The 22,539-nt window shown below is 40.9% G+C and overlaps 1 protein-coding gene across 2 annotated transcripts in view; it reads right to left on the bottom strand.

Annotated features, from left to right (window-relative positions):
• N4BP1 (NEDD4 binding protein 1) overlaps window positions 1–22,282 on the bottom strand; it is a 48,899-nt gene extending 26,617 nt beyond the window's left edge. The window contains exon 1 of one of the 2 annotated variants that reach the window (XM_081806626.1): window positions 21,876–22,282. In XM_081806626.1, the coding sequence (XP_081662752.1) occupies window positions 21,876–22,073 (198 nt within the window). In that variant the 5' untranslated portion in view covers window positions 22,074–22,282. The remainder of the gene's footprint in view (window positions 1–21,875) is intronic. The other variant, XM_081806625.1, reaches the window with a different exon arrangement.
• Between the last annotated feature and the right edge of the window lie 257 nt (window positions 22,283–22,539).

The following is a 22,539-nucleotide window of genomic DNA, read 5'->3' as shown; positions in this document are numbered from 1 at the left end:
GTTTGATGAGTTCTTTATAGATTTTGGATACTAGCCCTTTATCTGATATGTCATTTGCAAATATCTTCTCCCATTCTGTCGGTTGTCTTTTGGTTTTGTTGACTGTTTCCTTTGCTTTGCAAAAGCTTTTTATCTTGATGAAGTCCCAATAGTTCATTTTTGCCCTTGCTTCCCTTGCCTTTGGCGATGTTTCTAGGAAAAAGTTGCTGCGGCTGAGGTCGAAGAGGTTGCTGCCTGTGTTCTCCTTTAGGATGTTGATGGACTCATGTGAGAGATAGTTCTAAGAATTTTCAAATTATTAATTCAATTTCCTTAACAGCTGTAAGTCTATTCAAATTATCTATTTCATGTTGGATAAGTTATGGTAGTTTGTACTTTTTGAGGAATTGGCCGATTTCACTAAGCTGTCAACTTTATGCGTGCAAGTTGTTTGTAGTGTTTCCATATCTTTTTGATGTCTGCAGGGTCTACTCTACAGTTGATACCCTGTTTCATTCCTGATATTAGTAATTCATGTCTGCTTTCTTAAGGGTTGCTAAGAGGTTAATTTTACTGATTTTTTTCCCCCAAAGAACAAGCTTGTTATCTCATTGATTTTTCTCTATTGTTTCTGTTTTTTCCAAATTTGTTGACTTCTGCTATTTCCCTCCTGTTGCTTGCTCTGCACTTATTTTGCTCTTCTTTTTCTAGTTCCTAGAAGTGGGAGCTTCGATTATGGATTTGACACTTTCTTCTTTTCTAAAGTAGTTATGTTATAAATCAGCACTACTTTAAGCTACATCCCACACATTTTGATATGCTGTATTTTCATTTTTATTTAGTTCAATGTATTTTTTAAATTTCTCTAGAAATTATTCAATATTCAGAAGAGTGTTGTTTAGTTTCCAAATATTTGGAGATTTTCTGGTTATCTTTGTTATTGATTTCTAGTTTGATTCCTTGGTAATCAGAGAACACACTAAATGACTTCTATTTTTTAAATTTGTTGAGATTTGTTTTATGGCCCAGGATATGGTCTATCTTGATGGATGTTCTGTGGGTACTTGGAAAGAACGTGCATTCTGCGACCTTTGGGCAATGTTCAAAAAACATCTATTTGGACCTGGCTGGCTAATGATGTTGAGTTCTTATTCTTGCTGATCTTTTTTTGCTTAAAGATTATTTGACACAGAGAGAGAGACAGCGAGAGAGGAACACAAGCAGGGGCAGTGGGAGAGGGAGAAGCAGACTTCCTACCAAACAGGGAGCCCGATGGGGGTTCAATCCCAGGACCCTGGGATCATGACCTGAGTCGAAGGCAGATGCTTAACGACTGAGCCACCCAGGTGCCCCTCTTGCTGATCTTCTGATAGTTCTGTCATTTGTTGAGAGAATTTCCCCTGTCAATTCTCCCAGGTTTTGCTTCATATATTTTGCAGCTGTACTGTTAGGAATATACACATTTAAGCCCTGTTAGGTCTTCTTGGTGAATGGACCCTCTTATCATTATGTAAATACTCCTGTTTGCTCTGAAGGCTTTGTCTGACAGTAATATTGCCATTCCAGCTTTGCTCTGATTAATGGCTGCACAGTATGTTTTACCCTCATTTTAACTTACCTGTATCATTATATTTGAAATAACTTTCATGAAGACACCATATAGTTTGGTTATGTTTTTTAAATCCACTCTGACAATCTCTTTTAATTGGTGTGTTTATACTATTTACTTTTAATGAAATTATTGTTTGGGTTTAAGTCCACCATTTATTTATTTTCTGCTTGTTCCCTACTCCTAAATCCTTTTTTTCCTTACCTGGCCTTCTTTTGCATTATACAAATATTTTTTAGTATTATAATTTATTTATTGCATTTTTTATTATATCTCTTTGTATAGTTTTTAAAGCGGTCATGATATCAATTATAACATAACTGATCCACTTCAAAGTCAGTATTTTATCATTTCAAAAAGAATGTATAAACCTTATCGTCTGCACTAGCCATTCTTTTATTTTCTGTATCTTAAGATGTTCTGACATCTTAGGGGGCCTTTCAGACCTGAGGAGAGACTTACCTCTGATTTCTATCAGGGGTGGACATGTGTGCAGACTGACCGATCTAGGGCTGTGGGCCCCCTCCACCCCCATCTCCTTATCTAACTCACACACTAAGCCAATATTTCCCCTACCCTGTATCAAGCCTGGGCCAGAAACCAGACAACTAAAAGCAGTCTTTATGTCCCAAAGCCCACTAGAATTACCCAAACTAGCCAATTCTAAGCGGTTTATCCTATCCTGCCTTGCCTTCCCCCTTGCTCCTGCTTCTGCCTCCTGACCAAAACCTGATGCTTCACCTGTAGCCCAGCACAGTGAAGTATGCATCCTTCTCCTGGGAGATATAAATAATCAAAATCTTCCTTCAGTGGCATTGACTTCTCCACGCCATCATTCAGTCACTTCCGTAACTTAAAATCCCCCGGGTATAAATTTTAGAACACCACTATCATCCTTAACCTTGGTCTCCATTCTCTCTGCCCTCCCTTGTATGTTATAGCTATCACATAAATTACATGTATATATATTTGAAATCCCATTAGACTACGTTATAAATTTTGTTTTCAACCATTAACTCATTTTAAAGAACTCAAGAGGAGAAAGTAATCTATTATATTTATCCAGATATTTATCATTTCTGTCTGAAGCACTTCCTTTACCAATTCTTTTGGAGCAGGCTACTGGCAATGATTTCATTTTAGTTTTTCTGCAACTGAGAATTTTTATCATGCTTTATTTCACTTTCATTCTTGAAGGATAACTTCACTGGATAGGGAATTTTTGGTTAACATTTTTTTGTTTGTTTTGTTTTTTATGACTTCAAAAATATTGTGCCACTTCTCTGGCCTCTGTGGTTTCTGATGAGAAACCTGTACTCATTCTGATTGCAATTACTCTACATGTGTTTTTCTCTAGATGCCTTCATAATTTTTCATTTGTCTTCAGTTTTCAGCACTGAGGCTATGACATCTGGATGTGGAAGTCCTGGAGCTTATTCTGTTTGTGTTCACTGAGCTTCTTAAATTACATGTTTACATCTTCTGCCAGGTTTTGGAAGTCTTCAGCCATTATTTCTCCAAATTTTTTTAGCGCCACACTCTTGTCTCCTCTCATTCAGATTGGATAACTTCTACTTTCTATCTTCAAACTCACTGACTCTTCTGTCACCTACATTTTAAAATCAAGCCTATCCAGTGAGTTTTTAATTAAGGTTATTGTATTTTTCACTGCTAACCTTTCCATTTGGTTCTTTGTATCTTCTATTTCCCTGCTGAAACCTTCTATTTTTTAATTACTTTTAAGAGTATTTGTGATTGTCTGTTGGAGCATTTTTATAATAGATGTTTTTAAAGTCTTTGTTAGATGGAGCACATGGATGGCTTAGTTGGTTAAGTGTCTGAGTCCTGATCTCAGCTCAGATCTCTTGATCTCAGGATCATGAGTTCAAGCTCCACATTGGGCTCCACAATGGGTGTGGAGATAGAGAGATACACAGATAGATAGATAGGTAGGTAGGTAAGGGACGCTTGGGTGGCTCAGTCAATTGAGCATCCGACTCTTGATTTTGGCTCGGGTCATGATCTCAGGGTTGTGAGATCCAGCCCCAAGTTGGGCTCTGTGCTTTGCAGGGAGTCTGCTTGAGATTCTCTCGTACTGCCCCCCCTTCCCCAGCTCGTGGGCATGCTCTCAAATAAATAAATCTTAAAAAAATAAAATAAAAAAGTCTTTGTTAGATGATTCTAACATCTGTGTCATCTTGGCATTGGTGTCTGCTGTCTTTTCTCAGGAGAGCTGATATTTTCCTTGTTCTTCACATGCCAAGTGATTCTGTATTGTATTCATTCTGAATATTATGAGACTCTGAGTCTTATTTAAATCCTAGGATGAATGTTGATACTTCTGTTCTAGCAGGTAATTGACCTAGTTAGATTCAGGCTGCAAGCTGCAACCTGTCTTCAGTAAGCTGTGATTCTAGTGTCAATTCAGTTTTTAAAGTCTCTGCGATGTTATCTGTATCTGTTCCGCATGTGTGCTACCAGAGGCCAATCTGGGACCTGGATGGTAGTTTTTCTGTTAGTTCAGTTTTCAAAAGTCTTTGTTATCCTGATGAAAAGTAGATCCACACATGTGCAGTTTAGGGATAAACCCAGGAGATCATCAACAAACTTTATGGAGTCACTTTTCTGAGCTCCTCCCTCTCTGCCATATTTTTAGTGCTTTCTGGTTCCCTGATGGTCTTTTTTTCAGTCCTCCAGTTAGAAAGCTGGGGCTTTGGTTACCCCACTTTGCCTTGCATTCTGCAGCTGTGCCTGGGTCATCCCAGAGGACACACACAGAGAAAGTAATGAGGCTGGCCCCATCCTCTTGAGACCACAACTCCACCAATTGGAGAGGAAGGTTATCCTCCCTCAGAATTTTGGTTCCTGCAACCTCCCCCTGCCACGGTCACAAGATTGTCTGGAAGCTGGTATGCATTGGAATGAAGAAAATGGCCTTTGCCTTCTATTAGGTGCTCCCTTTTCTGACCCTTGAGCCCAAACTAGAGGGCTTCTCCTACTGCTCTTTCTATGCCTTGGTGCTCATTTCACTTCCAGGTTGAGCTGTGCTGAATTCAGGCTGGGGGACAAAAGAGAGGAAAAAATGGCAAACTCACCACTGGTTTGGTGGTGCTCTGAATTCTGGTTTTCTAACCCAGTCTGCCTACTGTTTACTTTTCAGAGCCCTCATATTAGCTGCTCCATGCATTCTATCCAGGTTTTCTAACTATATTCAATAGAAGTGACGGGGTAGAGTATGCTTGTTCTATCTTCCTCAGAACTAGAATCTCCTGGCTTCCTGTTAATATTTAAGTAATGCTGCCTGTTTAGCATAAGTGTTTGGTTGAATTCACATGAGTCAAATACTGTTGAGACTACTGTGCAGCCACTGGATGAGAAAAAGTTGATCACACCCACTCAGTGGAATGCCAGCAATTATTAGCCAACCTGGAGAGAAGGTTTCTTCTCCAGATAAAAGGCTTCTAAAACAAGTATCCTCTCAAACAAGGGCTAACTCTCAAACTGATCCAAGTTGTAAAGCCCACCTAGCAACAGATCCTACCCAGACACAAGGCTTCCAACTAGTTTTTCAGATTCCATATGAAATATAAAAAGGACCCATGTCAGAATAAGATCTCAAATATGAAAGACAGAAACCAATAGAATAGAACATAAAATAGAGCGAAACTAGGTACTGAATGTAGGATAGGAAAGAAAACTTCAACAAAAGTTTAATTAGTGCTTTCAAAAAAGATATACGATGATAATGAATTCATATAACAGAAATCAAGATGCTAAAGAAAGACAAATAATCAAAATAAGAGTACTAGTAAATTAAGGATATGATGACCAAAATAAAAGTCAACAGAAGAATTTCAAAGACATAGCGAAAGAAATCTCTCCAAAAGTACCACAAAAAACAAAGTGCAAAACAGGAGGGAAAAGAAACTTTAAGGGTCCATACACAATATCCAAAATCCAAATAACTGACATTCCAAAAAAAAAACCAAAACCAAAAACAAAAACAGAATGGCAATTAATAAAGAAGTATAACAAATAATTTCCTGGAACTAAAATACACAAGACCCATGTATGATCAGTGAAAAAGTTACATCAAATCCTGTTTGGGAACTAAAGCACACAGGTACTATCTTAGGGTCTCTAGAATATCCAAGCATGATTATTTTTTAAAGGCCCACAAGAAAAAAATCTGCGGACAGGATGGGAACAGGGCACATTTAAAGAATGACAATCGGAATATCAGAAATTCTCAACAGCAGATCTGGACGAATGGGGGAGAAAAAGGACAGCAATGCATTCAAAATTCTAAGGGAAAGTGATTTTCAATCCATAATTCTATACCATCCACATTAAAGACATTTCTAGACATGCTAAAAGCCAACAAAATTACTCCCACAGACTGTTTTCTTGAAAAACTATTTGAAGATGACGGCCACCAAAAATAAGGGAGATGAAGTAATTAGTAAATTCAATCCAAGACTGGCAAACGAAGTCCAAAAACTATAGCTGTGCGGCAAACAAGCTGAGCAACTAGCTGAGTGGAGGAGGGAAGGAGGCTCAAGGGACGTTCTCCCAGAAAAGGAAGCTCAATGAGTAGCTGATATAAAGGAGTATTTGTACAATATTAAGGGTGTGTTTAAATCATATTTCACAAGTAGATGAAAAGAGGGCAGATAAATTACAGTAAAAATTAAAAGCTGTATCAGAAGGAAAACATAATGTAATACAGTACTGGGCTTTGCAGTAATATTTACATAAGTCATATTACTACATAAACCTTGCTTCTTGCTTTAACTAAAAATAAAAAAACTATACTGGTGTCTTAGTTCATTCAGGCTGCTATAACAAAATACCAGACTGGGTGTCTTAGAAACAACAGAAATTTATTTCTCACAGTTCTGATGGCTGGAAGCCTAAGATCAGAGGGCCAGTGTGCTCCGGTAAGGGCTCTCTTTCAGGTAAAGACCTCTTGTTGTATTTCCACGTGGTGGAAGAAGCAAAGGAGTTTTCCCGGGCCTCTTTTATAAGGGTATTAACTTCAATCGAGCCCCTCCTGACCTAATCACCTCCCCAAAGCCCCACCTCCTAATACCATCATATCAGGCATTGGGATTTCATCATATGAATTGTGACAGAACAAATATTCAGACCATAGCAAATGGGAAAATGGGGGGTAGTTTTTGCCTCACTGATTTTTTTTTTGAAGATTTTATTTATTCATCTGAGATAAAGAGAGAGTGAGCGTGAGGGTGAGGGAGAGAGAATCTGAAGCAGACTCCACACTGAGTGCAGACCTTGATGAGGGGCTCGATCCAGGGCCACGAGATCATGACCTGAGCCAAAACCAAGAGCTGGATGCTTAACCGACTGAGCCACCCAGGTGCCCCACCTCATCTATCTTAAAGAAAGTGGATAATGCCTAAAATTTATAAGAAATAGCAGTATATTTATAATTCTTTAGGTAACCATCAAAACAAACAGCTAAAAACTGTAAAAAGTAGTTGCCTTTAGGAAGTAGAAGGGACTGTTACTGTTTCTTATAAAAACCCTCAGTACTACTTTTTTGTTTTAACCACGTGCATATATTATTTTGGTATACTCCTTATTTCCTAATTTTAATTAAATTTTAAAAATGGATACATAGCATGTTGTGATGCTATATTAGTGATAGCTTTGGTGTTAATTTTGTTTTGCTTCATTCTTATCTGACATTTAACAAAAAAAATGTTAGCTGTTTTGAAATATTGTGAGTGATTCATCTCTGAAACAAACATTTTCCATTATTTCTGTTATTTTTCTGGATTGGTATAATCTTCAAGAAGAGCTATAACTAATTAATTGTGATTGTACTGATTGATTTAGGATGTTCTCAATCCTATGCAACAACAACAAAAAAAGGTAAAAATTAAACTGGATGCTGAGATAAGACAGGTAACTGCAAAGATTAGTGAAAATCCTGATTTTGATTTTTTTAAATACTTTTTCAGTTAAAGGTTCATAGCAAAATTGAGAAGGTACAGAGATTTCCCATATTATCATTTAATGATAATTATAAAAGTCTGTATGTTTTTACCAACTTAATTTTATACATTTGAACCTACAGAAAATACATACTCTAAAATTTTAAATCTGATGTGTGATTAAGAAAAAATCAATTTACTTTTCATTGCTTATGCAATCATTTCACAGCAAGAGATATTCTTGGGGATGTATCCAGATACTATTTAGATTACTATCTTTCAGAGAAAAAAAAAAATTAAGTAAAAGTGAGATCCTCTGAAAAGATGACAGAGGGCCTCAGGAGAGCTCCGGTGGCTCTCAGTGTGTAAGCACCAGGAGGACTGGCAGAGAAATGCCTAATATAAGCAGAGTCATCTGACATTATTCCCCAAGAAACTAAAACTATTACTGCAAGATTAAATGCATAGTTTTGAGGGAGAGTTGTGCTAAGAGCCTGTTATAGCTTCACATGCACAAAACTATGTGTATACTCCCAAAAGAAAGGAGTAATTATCCCTTGAGATTCAGACTACCATTTTTTCATTAATAATTTACTCTTGTGAATTACTAAGTAGCAACAATGGATTTTTATATTCAAATTCAGAAGTGAACAATAAAGTATACAAGTATACAGTATTACTACATTCTAGATGTCTGGCCATCAGTTGCACTGATAAACATCTGTGGACCCAAATATCCATCATTTGCATTTGGCTGTATTTGGTTATCTGAACATTTGAATGTTAGGCAAAAACTGTCTCCCCCATCCTGCAATATTCATATTCTGTTTACTCTACTCAGGCTTTTAAGGAAAAAAAAAGAAGGGGAGGAGGCATCTGGTACATACAATAATAACTTCCCTTTCAATAGCAAAGTGACTTTCTATTATTCTACCTTCTACAAACTCAGCTCTTCTCAACTCTATTCTAACATTTCACAAATCCAGACAGAAGGTCCTGGCAACCTGTGCCCTTCAGAACCTATCTAAAATCAGAAAAGATCAAAGTGGCTACTCAAGAGTCTACAGGTTTGACCCGGGGAAAGGTTTCTCGGCACCACTGTTCACCATCTACCATCTCTTATCATGGGCGCACACGTGAGGGGCTTTGTCAGCTTGTGGCCCAGGTCACATATGGTTTGAAGCAGCTGGTTGAAAGTACAGAAGGAACAGAGGGCACTACCTACAGAGCCCGTAACAGTAGATGACAACGGACAGCACAGGTGCAAAAACAAATTTAAGGAAGACATGATGGTTAAAACCACAGCAACTCAAGATCAGGTAGCATGAGCGCAAATCTAACACATTTTGGCAGCCGCCAGGAGCGTAACTGTGCCGTAGCACAACGTAACAGAAGACACTCAAGTGGGCCACAAATCATCGAGGAAAAAGAAACTATGCAGGCAAGAAAGCTCTTAATACATTAGAGAGATTCCTAAAATGTTTTGGAACAGTAGTTCTCATCTCTGGCTGCACACTTCAGGATTCTAAAGATTTCTTATATTTAGGAGACTCTTGCATAAATGGTATTGTATGTTATCTCTAAGAGAAAAAGAAAGTAGGAGTAGTAATGAGATTTTTAGACATTGACATGAATCCCAAAGAATATGTGTAAGTTCGAAGCACCATATAAGCCTTAGGAAAAAACAAGCTTTTTAACATCATTAATCTACAAATTTGTAACAGATCCATTTTAGGTATCTATCTGGCTATCTATATTAATAATATTGCTATAAAATGAATAACCATATTAGCCATTTTTCCAATGCAATTCCCACATTTGCTTTCTGTTCCATCTTTCTCTTCAATCTCATTTCTAAAATGTCTACCAAGTTCTTTGCCAGGAGGGGTGCCTTAACAGCTCCACAGGGAAGAATTTCCTTCATGCTCACTCTGAGTGTACTTCTTGAAACAGGACCAGGGGCCACACTCAGTATTTACCCTTGACTTCATCCCCATTCCTGTAAATCTCCGAAATTCTACAGCTTCGAAAACTTTCAGTTCTCCTGAACAGTTTATTCTTCACTCTTCCCAAATTATGTTCAGGTCCCAAACTTCATTTGTTACTCTTCTCACTCTTAGTAAAATAAATTATTTTATCACAGTCCAGAGGCCAACATTTGTGAACCTCTTCAACTGCCTCTCCTTTTTCATCTAAAAAATTCTACCTTTCATTAATTTGTTCTCTCCTTCCTTCTGTTTCAAAGCCATGCCCCTTTCCCAGGTCTTGATTCATCACTCCCTTTTTACTCACCCCTGCCCACCTACAAACCTGTGTGGGTTTCCCTGATCCTACAGAACACTTCCTTCAGCCCTACTGCCTAAGCACGGGACTGCTCCATCTCTGTCTTCATTTCCACACTTTTTGAAAAAGTAGCCTAAACTCCATTTCACTGCCAACCCCTTGAAATCTGGATTCTGCCCCCATTCAAACTGAAACCACTTTCTTGAAGCCAACCATGACAACTACTGTCAAACGCAAAGGCCCCTTCTCTGTACTCCCCTACTCCGGCTCTCTGTAGCACGATATGGTTGCCCAACTTCTCCTTGACAAGTTATTTCCTCTCCATGCTTCGGAAATACTGCTAGCTGTCTACTTCCTATCTTTCTGACTACTTCCCAAAATCCTCTGCTGTCACTTCCTACTGCACCTTAAACGTATGCCTTCCCCAAGGTTCCTTCCTGGTCTTCTCCCTCAATTATATTCTCACAGACTCTTCAATTCCAACCGTAACTTTTACTTCTATGATGCCAACTCCAAATCTCCATCTCTAGCCCTTAAAACCAATAGGCTGCAAACTATCCATCCCCTGGGCACTTCTACTGGACTGTCCCACAAGTGCCTCAAATTTAATGATCTGCATCAGAGCTCACAGCTCTCCACTTGTCTTTGGTCCAAGTTCCCTTGAAAATGAAACATAGTTGCCTGGATTCAAAGCTTTCTTTCCTTCTCATCACATGCAATTTTTCACAAATCTTGTCTCACATGAGTATTACTGCAACCAACTCTAAACCCTTCTTTCTGTTGCGAGTCTTGTCACACTCCACCCCCTAGTAACAGTATTGGTGACATGTGAAAGCACACCTGTTTCACTTCCTTACTCAAAAACTTTCTAAAGGTCCTCACTACATAGCATTAATGTTCAAGATCCTCAGAACCATATTCAAAGTCCTCTGTGGTTTGGATTTTAGTCCATTTTCTTATTTCTGCAGCCTACTTTAACCTTTCCTTCCTTATATTCATCCAAAAACACCTTTCAAGAACAGGGTGAGGGAGATGTTAATGTTTTCTACACACAACGGTTATCTCATTATTTGAACTACAGCATTTACACAACTCGACTAGACAGTGCGGGGCCTGGCCTTGGTTATTTAACACAGTGGTTCTCAACCAGGGATGATTTTGCTCTTCCTGGGGGCACTGGCAGTTCAGGAGACATTTCTGATTGTCACCCTGATGGGGTGCTCCTGGCATCTCAGGGGTAGAGGTCAGGGATGCTGCTAAACATCCTAGAAAGCACAATACAACCCCCACAACAAAATACTCTCTAACCAAAATGTCAATAGTGCCATTGTTGAGAAACCCTGAACTAATCAATGAATGTTGAACAAATATGCATTCAAAAAGAAATTAGTAACTTTGAGGGGCGCCTGGGTGGCTCAGTCGTTGAGCGTCTGCCTTCTGCTCAGGTCACGATCCCAGGGTCCTGGGATCAAGCCCCACATCGGGCTCCCTGCTCGGCGGGAAGCCTGCTCTCCCTCTCCCACTCCCACTGCTTGTGTTCCTGCTCTCGCTAACTCTGTTTCTGTCAAATAAATAAATAAAATCTTAAAAAAAAAGAAAGAAATCAGTAAGTTTGAGAACACAGGCCAACATCCAGCCTAGTATCAATGATGTGGGTAATCCTGTAGAAGAGAAAATGGCCAAGATGACCAAAATGAGGTGGGGGGAGGGGTCCCATTTTAATAGTTTGTATAACGTTAAGAAAGTTTTAAATACTCCAAAATAAGGCAAAAGGATAGCCTTTCGATCATAATGGAGCACTCTCTTTGGCCCACCCACAGAGTATTTAATTCTCTGAGAAATTTACCTTTGTCTGACATACCATTCATTACTCATTTGGGCCTAAACCGGGATGCTACATATTAAAATGTAGATTTTTTTGTCCAGCAGAGATGCCAGTATCTCCATTTTTTACTGCTCTGAGAGATATAAAGCAATCTGTATCTCATCAAGCAATTTTACTCCACCATTCTTTTAGTGTAAATACTCAGATCCTCAAATGCTCTCTGAACCAGGTTTACCTTACTGCTGGTTCCCTCATTCATGAGTTATCTGTCTGAAAGTCACATTTACAGTTTTTTGGTTTTTTTTTTTTTTTTTTAACTTACACTTTGGCAGTTTATAGGACTCATGGAGATGTCCAAGTGGACTCACCTGCTTGGAGCTATTAAACTGAGTGGCCCACAAAGAGGACTGCATGGGTTGTATAAGCCCAACCATGTCTCATTTTGGGTCCCAGAGTGAATCCCAAGCAGGAAGACAATTTTACTGGTGCTATTTCCTTGTTTTTTTCTTCTTTTGATTTTGTTTTCGCTTTAAGAGTTCTTGGCCACATGTCCCTTTCTGCACCTGCACCACTGGTTACATACTTCCAGGTCAGCGGTACACACGAACCTAGACTACAGTAATCTGATTTTACAGTCTGACCAAGGGATGTGTCAGTGGAGGATGAATCTATTTTCTACTGGATGACAGACTACAAGAAAATCTGGTTTTCGTCTTTTCTGTTTGTGTAAGAACATGTCTCAGAACCACTGAAAGAACAGCCTTTTTGAAATCTGGACCAGTTTTGTGTTTTTTGATTACTTCTGACGTATGGCTAAGACTGTGGAACCAGAACTCAAAGCTCTCTGCATGTTTTTATCCATAAAATGAGGAAAAGCCTTTATTTCTCATGGTGTGGGGCAGCTGGGTGGCTCAGTCGTTAAGCATCTGCCTTCGGCTCAGGTCATGATCCCAGGGTCCTGGGATGGAGCCCCGCATTGGGCTCCCTGCTCCGTGGGAAGCCTGCTTCTCCCTCTCCCACTCCGCCTGCTTGTGCTCTCTCCATCACTATGTCTTTCTCTGTCAAATAAATAAATAAAATCTTTAAAAAAAAAATTTATTTCTCATGGTGTGAGTATGAAATATATTCCTACCTCCAGGGGTATTAATAAATTAGAAAGTTTTTTTTTTTTTTAAAGATTATTTATTTATTTATTTATTTGACAGAGAGAGAGAGACACAGCGAGAGAGGGAACACAAGCAGGGGGAGCGGAAGAGGGAGAAGCAGGCTTCCTGCTGATCAGGGAGCCCGATGCGGGGCTCGATCCCAGGACCCCGGGATCATGACCTGAGCTGAAGGCAGACGCTTAACGACTGAGCCACCCAGGCGCCCCTAAATTAGAAAGTTTCTTAAAGAACCACTGTTCTAATTGGTTTAGAGAATAACAAGCTTTTACATAAATCTATATACCTAGAATTCCTAGAAAATAAAGAAATAAACATCTAATACTTACGTTAGCCTTTTAAGGACCAAAAGAAAAAAATCTCACAAATTCATAGAAACTGACACTTCAAAAGAATTTTTATTTAAGAATCCTAATTCATGTAATGAAAATAATCCTTAGGTCAGTTTGATTTGATAATTTTAATGTTAATTTAAAAACAGATGTCCCTTTCCTGATTTCATCAGTGTAGAATACAATGCACGCATATATTTTTTTAAAAATAAGACTTTTTTTTTTAAATGAAGAAGACATATCTGAACTTTCTAAACTTTGCTGGCTTGCCGGTCAGATAAGCTAATATTACTCATGATTACTCACATTTATAATTAGGAAAAATACAAGCTTATATGTTCAACTAAATTGAATTATAACACTGACAACTTTCGTAATATAACAAATTATATGCTATTCAGCTGTCAGCATAAGCATAATTTTCAATATCCTTGTTAACTTTAAAACCTTGATTGGACTAACAGTAAATGGTTAACGAAGGTCCTCTTTAGATACATCATTAATTTCCAAATGAGTCAGACACCAAGTGCAATTTAAACACATACACATACAGGCTTTCTAATAAAACCACAATGTCATTACGGCACCCAACAAAATGAACAGTGATTCCCTAGTATTGCTAATACTCAGGCTATGCTTAATGTCCTTTTCCAGTTGTTCTGCTCTAATTATTCTGATTTTTTCACCATAATTACACAATTTTTTGCCCTATCCAGTATTTCACATATATAGAATCATACAATAATTGGTCTTATAAAAGTCTTCTTTCACTCGGCTTATCTTTGAGGTTCATCCACATTAGTGCTGTGCAGTATACCGCTCTGAAAGCATTAACTCCTAAATTATCCTTGGGGTTTCCCAAAGGTCCCTAGCAATCAGTCACAAAGATTTGTCTTTTACCTTCTAACAAGAAGGATGCTAAAACTAGGTGACTTATTTCCGGGTACTCCATATTTCTTAAGTAGTGTAACACTATTAAGTTGTGTCAAATCAAAAAGGAAGTCTGGTTTCTTCTACTTTTTCATGGCAATGTGGTTATTTGCATAGGGATCAGTGACAATCTGTCCTCACTTTAACTAGGATAAAATTAGACAAATTCAATGTGCAACCAAGGCCATAACTAGAATGCTTATTTACGAATCCCACTGGATCAGATATGGCAGCATCACTATTACAAAACAAGGACTGTAGTTCATGTATGGAACCAATGCTCAGGGAACTGCTCTGGTACCTGCTCTGTGGCATACAGGGTCCCAGCCTTACATATAGTATAAAGAAAGTCACTTCCTGACAGGCCAGAAATGTTAGCATATTTTGGGAACCTTAAGAGAAGAAGTCATGCAAATGTATAGATACTATAGGTGAAATATGGAAAGATGATTTTCTTGATTTTTTTGGAGGTCTGTTTCCTAGCTTTAGAATAAAAGAGCCATAAAAGGCAATTAAAAATGAAAACCACCTGGCTATTAAAAATGCAACAGAAGGTTCCCTATGAAATTTTCATAGAGGATAATTCTCCAGGTTTACTAATTGCTAATATCTCCTGCCATATTCCAAATACAATGCAGCTAGTCTATATGCATGTGTTCTATGATCAAGAGTCGTCCTTGGAAGTTATTTATGATTACAGGAGACACAACAAAAATTACAGATACTCAGGAAGTAAGGTAAAAGAATGGCTGCATGTCCTTTCAATGTCATGCCAGAGAATTGTCTAGGAGGCCCAACCAAGGATTATTTCCTATCTAGGGGTGCACTGTCTGACAGAACTTCTGGACAAAACAGCACAAACGTTCTCTAACTGCACCACCCCACACTGGTACACACTAGTCACACGTGGCCATGGAGCACCTGACATGCAACTGAGAAAGTAAGTATTTCACTGAACTCTGACTAATTTAAATAGCCACGTGGTAGTGGCTACATACTGGATATCTCTGGACTATTTTTGTACAGCTCCCAGGATAAGAATTGTTTTTACCTTCAAAAAGGTTGTAAAAAAGCAAAAACAAAAACAGAGTATGAGACAGACACCCTGTATAGTCCACAAAATCTAAAATATTTATTATGTGGCTCTTTACTCATCAACTAATGTAAATTACTAATTCTCTCAGCACTAAACTGAAAAACCTTCTCCAAGTCAAAGGGAACCTCTTAAAATAATAATTGTTTCTTTAAACAAAGAAGTTTCCTATGTTGTTTCCATTTGACATAACTTATTAAAAAAAACAGTTCTTTAATTAATTACTCTAAGTATTCCCCTCCCCCATAATTTTGGCTTTGAAATGCAAGACTTCTAACTTAATACAGTTACATTAATTTAGTAAAAAGCCAACACAGAACAAGATGTTGTCCTTGATTTAATTAAAACCCTACAATACTAGCTGGTAAACAGGGAAGAGGAAACTACGGTCATGAGCAATCACTTTGACCCCAGTATAACCAGTGTGAGTATCCCTTATTTCAACATTCTGGTATAACCCCAAAATATTAACCATAAAAAGAAACTGAACAAACCACCATTTCTTAAGAAGATGATTTTCACAACTATCATGAGTTAAAAAAAAAAAATCATTCTAGGAAATGAAAGAGGCCACCCACCACCTTTCTGGTAAAATCAAAACAAAAACTCCATGTCACTACCCAGTATTACATCTACAAATTATTTCCTCCATGAACAAATCTACTGTTCAAGAATTCATTCATGAAATCAGGTACCAAGCTCTCCTAACAGAAAAGGAAATGAAACAATACAGTGTCCATTTTAACCCTCTGAAGCCAATGCAGTAATGGGCCACTTCTACTCAAATTCCATTTTTTTTTTTTTTAATCCTTATCTTTCTCCTCTCTTATACTACAAACATGTAAGTAAAAACCCTAAGGACAACTGCCAACTCTTCAACCTTCTTTCTCCCTCTCTTTTCCTCTTCCTTACAAATTAAAATGGATCAGATGTTTAGTCTACCTTAGCATAGTTTCTTGGGTGTACTATAATTTCAATGTTTAAGATTTATCAGTCCTCCAAATCCTTTTTTTTTTTTTTAAAGATTTTATTTATTTACTTGTCAGAGAGAGAGCGAGAGAGTGCACAAGCAGGGGGAGTGGGAGAGGGAGAAGCAGACTCCCCACTGAGCAGGGAGCCCAATGCAGAACTTGATCCCAGGACCCTGGAATCATGACCTGAGCTGAAGGCAGAAGCTTAACCAACTGAGCCACCAAGGCTTCCCAGTCCTCCAAATTATTCTTATAAGTCCTCCAGACTGGTGTTCCGGCTATGGCTCATGGTGGCTACTCACTGTTATGAGGTAATGCCTAAAACACCAACTGATAGGCAATTGTGGTTAGCAACCTAAAGGTTCATGGAAAAACTGTACAAGTAGCCATGCCATTTGTTTACCATTACTCCCTCCTGTTTTGTTACCCTCCAGGACAGGCTCTGGGATCAACCAACTAAACTAACATTAGCACCCAATTCACTACTATGGACCTTGCTGACCTCAGCACTGTTATCTCCAGATGCCTCACACTTTCATCCCCTCTATCTTCTCAATTCTCTAAGTTGAAGGCAATACTTCCATTCATACCCAGACCACTGAGGCACCACTCCTTGGTTCTCAGAATTTCTCCATATCCAAGATTCCAATCTCTGAAATTCCTCCCTAACTACAACTTCCACAATTCTCCAATACTCACTGAACTTGCCCTATCTATATGATTCCATGAGTCTAGGAGGTGACAGGGTCTAAGGTCTTATTCCTTCCTTTGTTCTCACAGTTCATTATGCCCCTTTCTGCCTTCTCCTCTCCAGTCTGAACCTCTCTGGCTGTCAGTTCACTAAAAGTAGAAGGTTCTTATGTATTTTTGGGTTGTTCTAACCCAAATAATGCTGACTACTCAGAAGCATTGCCTGGGCCCCATTCTGCCTTGTTCAATTACACCTTGGATTCCTTTAGTCCTTGGTGTGTTGGCTTTACAATACCCAGAGTGGGGGAAATCATCACCTACTGAAGAACTTCTGGATCAAGTGATAGTATAAATTCAGCCATTTAACTTTCCCTGGTCCTTACTTCAGTTCCAATCCCTTTTTGTTCTCTTCCAATGCACTTCCAAGTTCCACTGCATCCACCCTAACACTCCACCATCTTCAAGCTCCCACCCTCCCTCTCTAGGCATGAACTGGTATCTTACTTTATTGAGACAGTACTACAGGCCATGAAGGTGTTCAACTGCCCTCTTCACCAAATGGGAGAGGGGGTAGCATATCATCACTCATCCTGTCTCCTATATCTAAAGAAGAGGTCCTAAAAAGCTGAACCTGGTCCTCTGACATGTTTGGTTTAGCATGCATGGTTGCTTTTTGCTTTTAACATATACACTTTTAAAAGAATACATTAATGAAAATTTTATTGAGATATCATTCACAGCATGCATGGTTTTTAAAACATAAATTAGTTGCCTCTTAAAAAACAAAATAGATTTAACATTATGAAATCCAAACCCCTGGCTTTTCTCAGATAATGAGATGAGACATCACTGGGCCCCTACTATGCAACTGGCTAATACTAAGCATTGGCAGTTACCTTTTCCCACAAAGCATGAGCACCTTACTCACCAGGTCCTCCCTACCAACCAGCTGCTTCCATATGCAGTCTCTCCACGTGGACCCATGGAGCATGGAATTTGTGGCTCCTAGAGCTAAAGGAAGAGTTCTAACTTCTTGCTCCCAGGGCTGAGATCTTTTCAGCCTCACCCCTCCCCACCACTGTCTGACTCCAAGGATCCCACCCAGGCATTGCATCTTTGATCTCTCTATGAATGAGGCAGCATCAAGTCAGTACCTACACTTCCTCTCTGAAATTCAGTCCTCAACCTCCTTTGATTCCACAACTTCAGCCACCCCTGACTTCAACCCCCTCCTTCTGGGCCCCCACGTACAAAGTTCTCCACTGGTTTTCTGCTCTTTGAGACATCGCCTCTCCAGCCCTCGTGGTAATGTCACATTGCCATAAAAGTCACTAAACACCCCCAATTTCTACCCTTACATCAACACAAACCAGCAATGGACCACACTGAGAAAAACAAGCCTAGACGTATAAACACTGACAATGGAGATATTTCTTAGAAATGTAAATCTGATGGCAGCACTCCTGTTCTCACAACACTTCCGTGACTCTCTACTACCTGCCTGCTTGGTAAAATCCATGTTCTTCTGCAGGCCCCAAGTACCTGCGACTTGGTCCCTTTCCACCAATCTACTGCTAGATTTGAGAAATCAGTGATAAACTAGCACTATTTCATATCCCTGTGACTTTACACATGCTCTTCCCTCTGGAAAACTCTTGTTCATCCTTTAACACCCAGTTAGGCAGAACAACCCTTCTTCTCCTGTATTACTGTAAACACCTTGCACATATATCAGTTGTTAACATGTATCAAACTGTACTATTTGTTTCCAAGTTTGTCTCCCCTACTAGGCTGTGGATTACCTGAGGTCCAGAGGCAACCATTAGTGAACTTCCTGACACATAAATTTTCTTTAAATGTTGGTTACCTGGCCCCACCAACAGGTCAAACAACATACCCACCATCCTTCCTGACACCAAGGTTTAAAACCTCTCCCTCAATCCCTACATCCACTCAGTTGCCAAATCCCAGTGAAAACTGTCACCTACCCATGTCCAGGTTGGAACATGTCTTTTCCACAGTTGGGTCTTCCTGCCTTCCAACTAAAGAGAAGACAAGTCCTTCTTCTCTCAAAAATCCTCACTGACTACTTACTGAATAAGGCCCAATGGCTTAACCTGGCATTTGGGTCCCTCAAGGCTCTGACACTTCCTACCAAGATATTCTGTGTGTTTTTGGACTTCAAGCCTTTGCTCACAACTACCTCCACCTGGGAATATTACTGGCTCTTCAAAGCCCGGCTCAAGTGCTGTCTCCCCCAACACATTTCCCCTTTGACAAAAGTGGCCACTCTTCTAGAGTGTGTCTTTGTTGTAAACCTAGGACATTATCACTTTCTACCTGTAGGCCCCATTCTCTCTAGCCAATGGAGCCCTAACAAACTAAATCTCCACATTCTCCTCTACTCTAGCATTAGCTAAATGCCGTGAAAGAGCAGGAAAACAAAGTAAACCATCCGAAGGGACCCAAAACAGTTGCCTGTATCTTATCTTAATCAGGACTCTACCTACCAGCTAGTTTAAACAATTCTTATTTACTCTAAATCTTCCTTCCCCCAAACTTTCTCCTCCTCCACAACTTAACTTAAAATACCGTAGATGTTGAAGTTTGCTTTCCTGTTCTTAATTTTTAAGTTAATGTTTTTTTCTTCCTCAAAACAATGTAAAACAAACTCCAAAACCAATGAACAACTATGGCATTCAATGCTTACCCATGAGTCTCAAGGAAAAAGAAACAGGATTTCTTACAAGTGGGAGGATTGGATTATGAGTAACACACATCACAATGATATATGGGCAAGTGACACTTACTACCAAGATATTGTTAAGACACACCTTTACCAAATAGCTTATGCTAAACTGCGTGGCAGGACAAGCAAGAGAACAGGAGTTGGGACGGTCTGGCAGAATATGCCAGGTTTTTCTGTAGAGCAAAAGAAGCACTTTCCACACTTGGGATGAGTCTTGAGTAAAGCTGAACTAGGAGCAGGTGAAGCACAAGTAAAAGCAGTGAGACTAGTCAGACAACAGGAGAGGTTTAAGCTTGAGAGTTGCTATGACAGAGAATTGGGAAAATAAGGTGGGACTGGACTAGTAAATGTTTTGTAAATCTCCAGAGGAGTTTAGAGTGAATGAGATAGGCAACAGGAGGTCCTCGTAGGTCCCAGGGCAGGAAAATGATTTTCTGTGGGAGGATCAGTTAAATGCAAGTTGTACTAGGGAGGGAGGGAAAGAGGGAGGAACGGAGTGAGGGCAATGAACTAAGGGAGGGGCACATACCAAGAATGAAGGTCTTAATTGCAGCAGAGGCAATGGAAAGGAGAGGAATGAGTGCATCTAAGAGATTTTCAGAAGCATTAACAGGACTTAGTCATGTCAAACCTTTTAGCTCTGGGGAGTGGGAAGAAATTCGGTAGCTAGGGAGAAAAGAATGAGGGGCCCAGGAAGCTAAAAATTAAAAGTTAGGGGGTGCTTGGCTGGCTCAGTCCATAGAATGTGTGGCTCTTGATCTCAGGGTCTTGAGTTCAAAACCCACTTTGGGCATGGAGCCTACCTTAAAAAATTAAAATAAAAACACTTCGAAAATTAAAAGTTAGGGGGAAAATTAAAAGTTAGGGGAAAGATTAAGCACAGGAAAGCAAACCTGATTCAACATCTTCAATGTTTTAAATTATGCTGTGGAGGGTGCCTGGGTGGCTCAGTTGGTTAAGCGACTGCCTTCGGCTCAGGTCATGATCCTGGAGTCCTGGGATCGAGTCCCACATCGGGCTCCCTGCTCGGCAGGGAGTCTGCTTCTCCCTCTGACCCTCTTCCCTCTCGTGCTCTCTGTCTCTCATTCTCTCTCTCTCAAATAAATAAAATCTTAAAAAAAAAAAAAAATAAATTATGCTGTGGAGAAGAATCACAGTTAAGTGTCCTATCTCTTCTGAAGATATTAAAACAAAAAGCACCCAGGCTTTTTTATCTAAGGGAGTCAGGAATTACAGCATATCTAATTCTCCAAGTACACTGTGAAATTTCTCAAGTGGGATGCCAAAAAAGGAGCATTTTCTTCCCAGCCAGAGGGCTCATTATTTGGGAGACAGGTATCAAGAACAAGGGCCCTAAATCTGAATCCTGGTTCCCCCACGTACTAGATGGGAAAACCTGGAGAAACTTGGCCACTGGGAAAGGGGGGGATGTGCTTTGTTAGTTTCTTGGCTTGGGAAGGAAGGGGAATAGTTGAAGGTGTTGCGTAGGTATAAGCCTGAAATGCTGATTTTGAGAGAAGGTGAGTCACCACTTGCAGAGTTTCAGTTTCCCCAGCTGTTAATTTAGAGAGAGGAAGATAATAAAATCTACCTCACTGGATTTTTTAAGAGCTGCAACAGATAATCCTTAAGTGTTCAGCATAACGTCTTATGTGCTATAACCATTAAATGTTAGTTGAACATCAATACAAGAAATAATGCTCTTTTTAACACTATTATTAAACATCCTATCTCTTCTTGATATTCTGTGTATTATACTACTACAATGGTTTTGTCAGATTCTCAAAAGGGACTGAAATCCCAAAAAGGTTCAGAACCACTGTACTGGAGGCCTGGGAAGAGAAAGGTGGCTGATGTGGTGGACAAGGAGGCTGTGGGCCCTGATACCAGGCCCTGCGCACCATTCCAGGGCCGGGAGGGAAAACACAACAGGCAACATTCGCAGCGTGCTCACTCCACGCCAGCCACTAAGCTCTGCGCTTTACAACAGCACCTACTCCAATCCTCGCGACAGCCCTCCGAGGGAGATCCTTTCGTCAGCGCCACTTTACAAATGGGGAAACTGAGGCGCCCCAGGACTGAACCGCTAGCCCAAGGTCACATGGCTCGAAAAGCTGAGAACGCAGGTCCGTGGACTCTGAAGACTGCGCTCTTACCCACGGCGCTTCGCTGCGTCCCCGTACGAAGGGCAGGGAGGAAAGGGGTGGGGGCGGCCAGGCAGCCCGGCTGAGCCGAGGCCGCGGGGGCCGGGCCGCGGAAGGCGGGCGCGCGGGGGCGGCGGCGGGACTCACCTTGGCGCTGTGCACCGCCTCCTGCGCCCCGCGGAGCTGCAGCCAGATGCGCGCGGGCAGCGGTTCTTCAGCCCCGAGCGCGCCGAGCACCGCCAGGCTCACGCCGAACAGGCCCTCGATGCGGCCGCGGCTCCGCTCCAGCAGCGCCGCCTTCTCCGCGGGCGCCGTGAACTCGTCCAGCACCGCCCGGGCCGCCATGGCGGGCGCGGCCTCCCGCGGCGGCGCCGGGGGCCGGCGGCGGCGACGCCCCCTCAGCGTGCTGCCGCTACACCCGAGCCCGTCAGGCGGCGTCGGCCGTCGCGGCCGCCTCGCCCCCGCCCGCGCCCGCGCCCCGCCGCCTGCCCGCAGGCCCAGCTACACCATCCCTGCACGGCCGCCGCAGCTTGGCAACTGCGGGAAGAGAACCCCTCCGCCCCTTCGCCGCCGCCGCCGCCGCGGGCAGGGCCCCGCCGCCGCGCATGCGCCCAGCCTGCCGCCGTCATTGATGCTCGCCGCCCACCAGGGAAGGAGGGAGGGCGGAGGCGACGGAACTCGACGTCACGCGCAGTGGCCATGTTTGTTGAGGGCAAGGCGACGGCTACGGAGAGGGGCCCGGTTGGCCTTCTTTGGTGAGGGCAGAACGCTTTTGGGTGACTGATGGATGGTGAATCTCTGGTTTTACAGA

Source organism: Leptonychotes weddellii, chromosome 16 (assembly GCF_054177405.1).
Source record: "Leptonychotes weddellii isolate Sample4059 chromosome 16, ASM5417740v2, whole genome shotgun sequence".
Lineage (NCBI taxonomy): Eukaryota > Metazoa > Chordata > Mammalia > Carnivora > Phocidae > Leptonychotes > Leptonychotes weddellii.
This window is presented reverse-complemented; position numbering and strand designations above follow the sequence as displayed.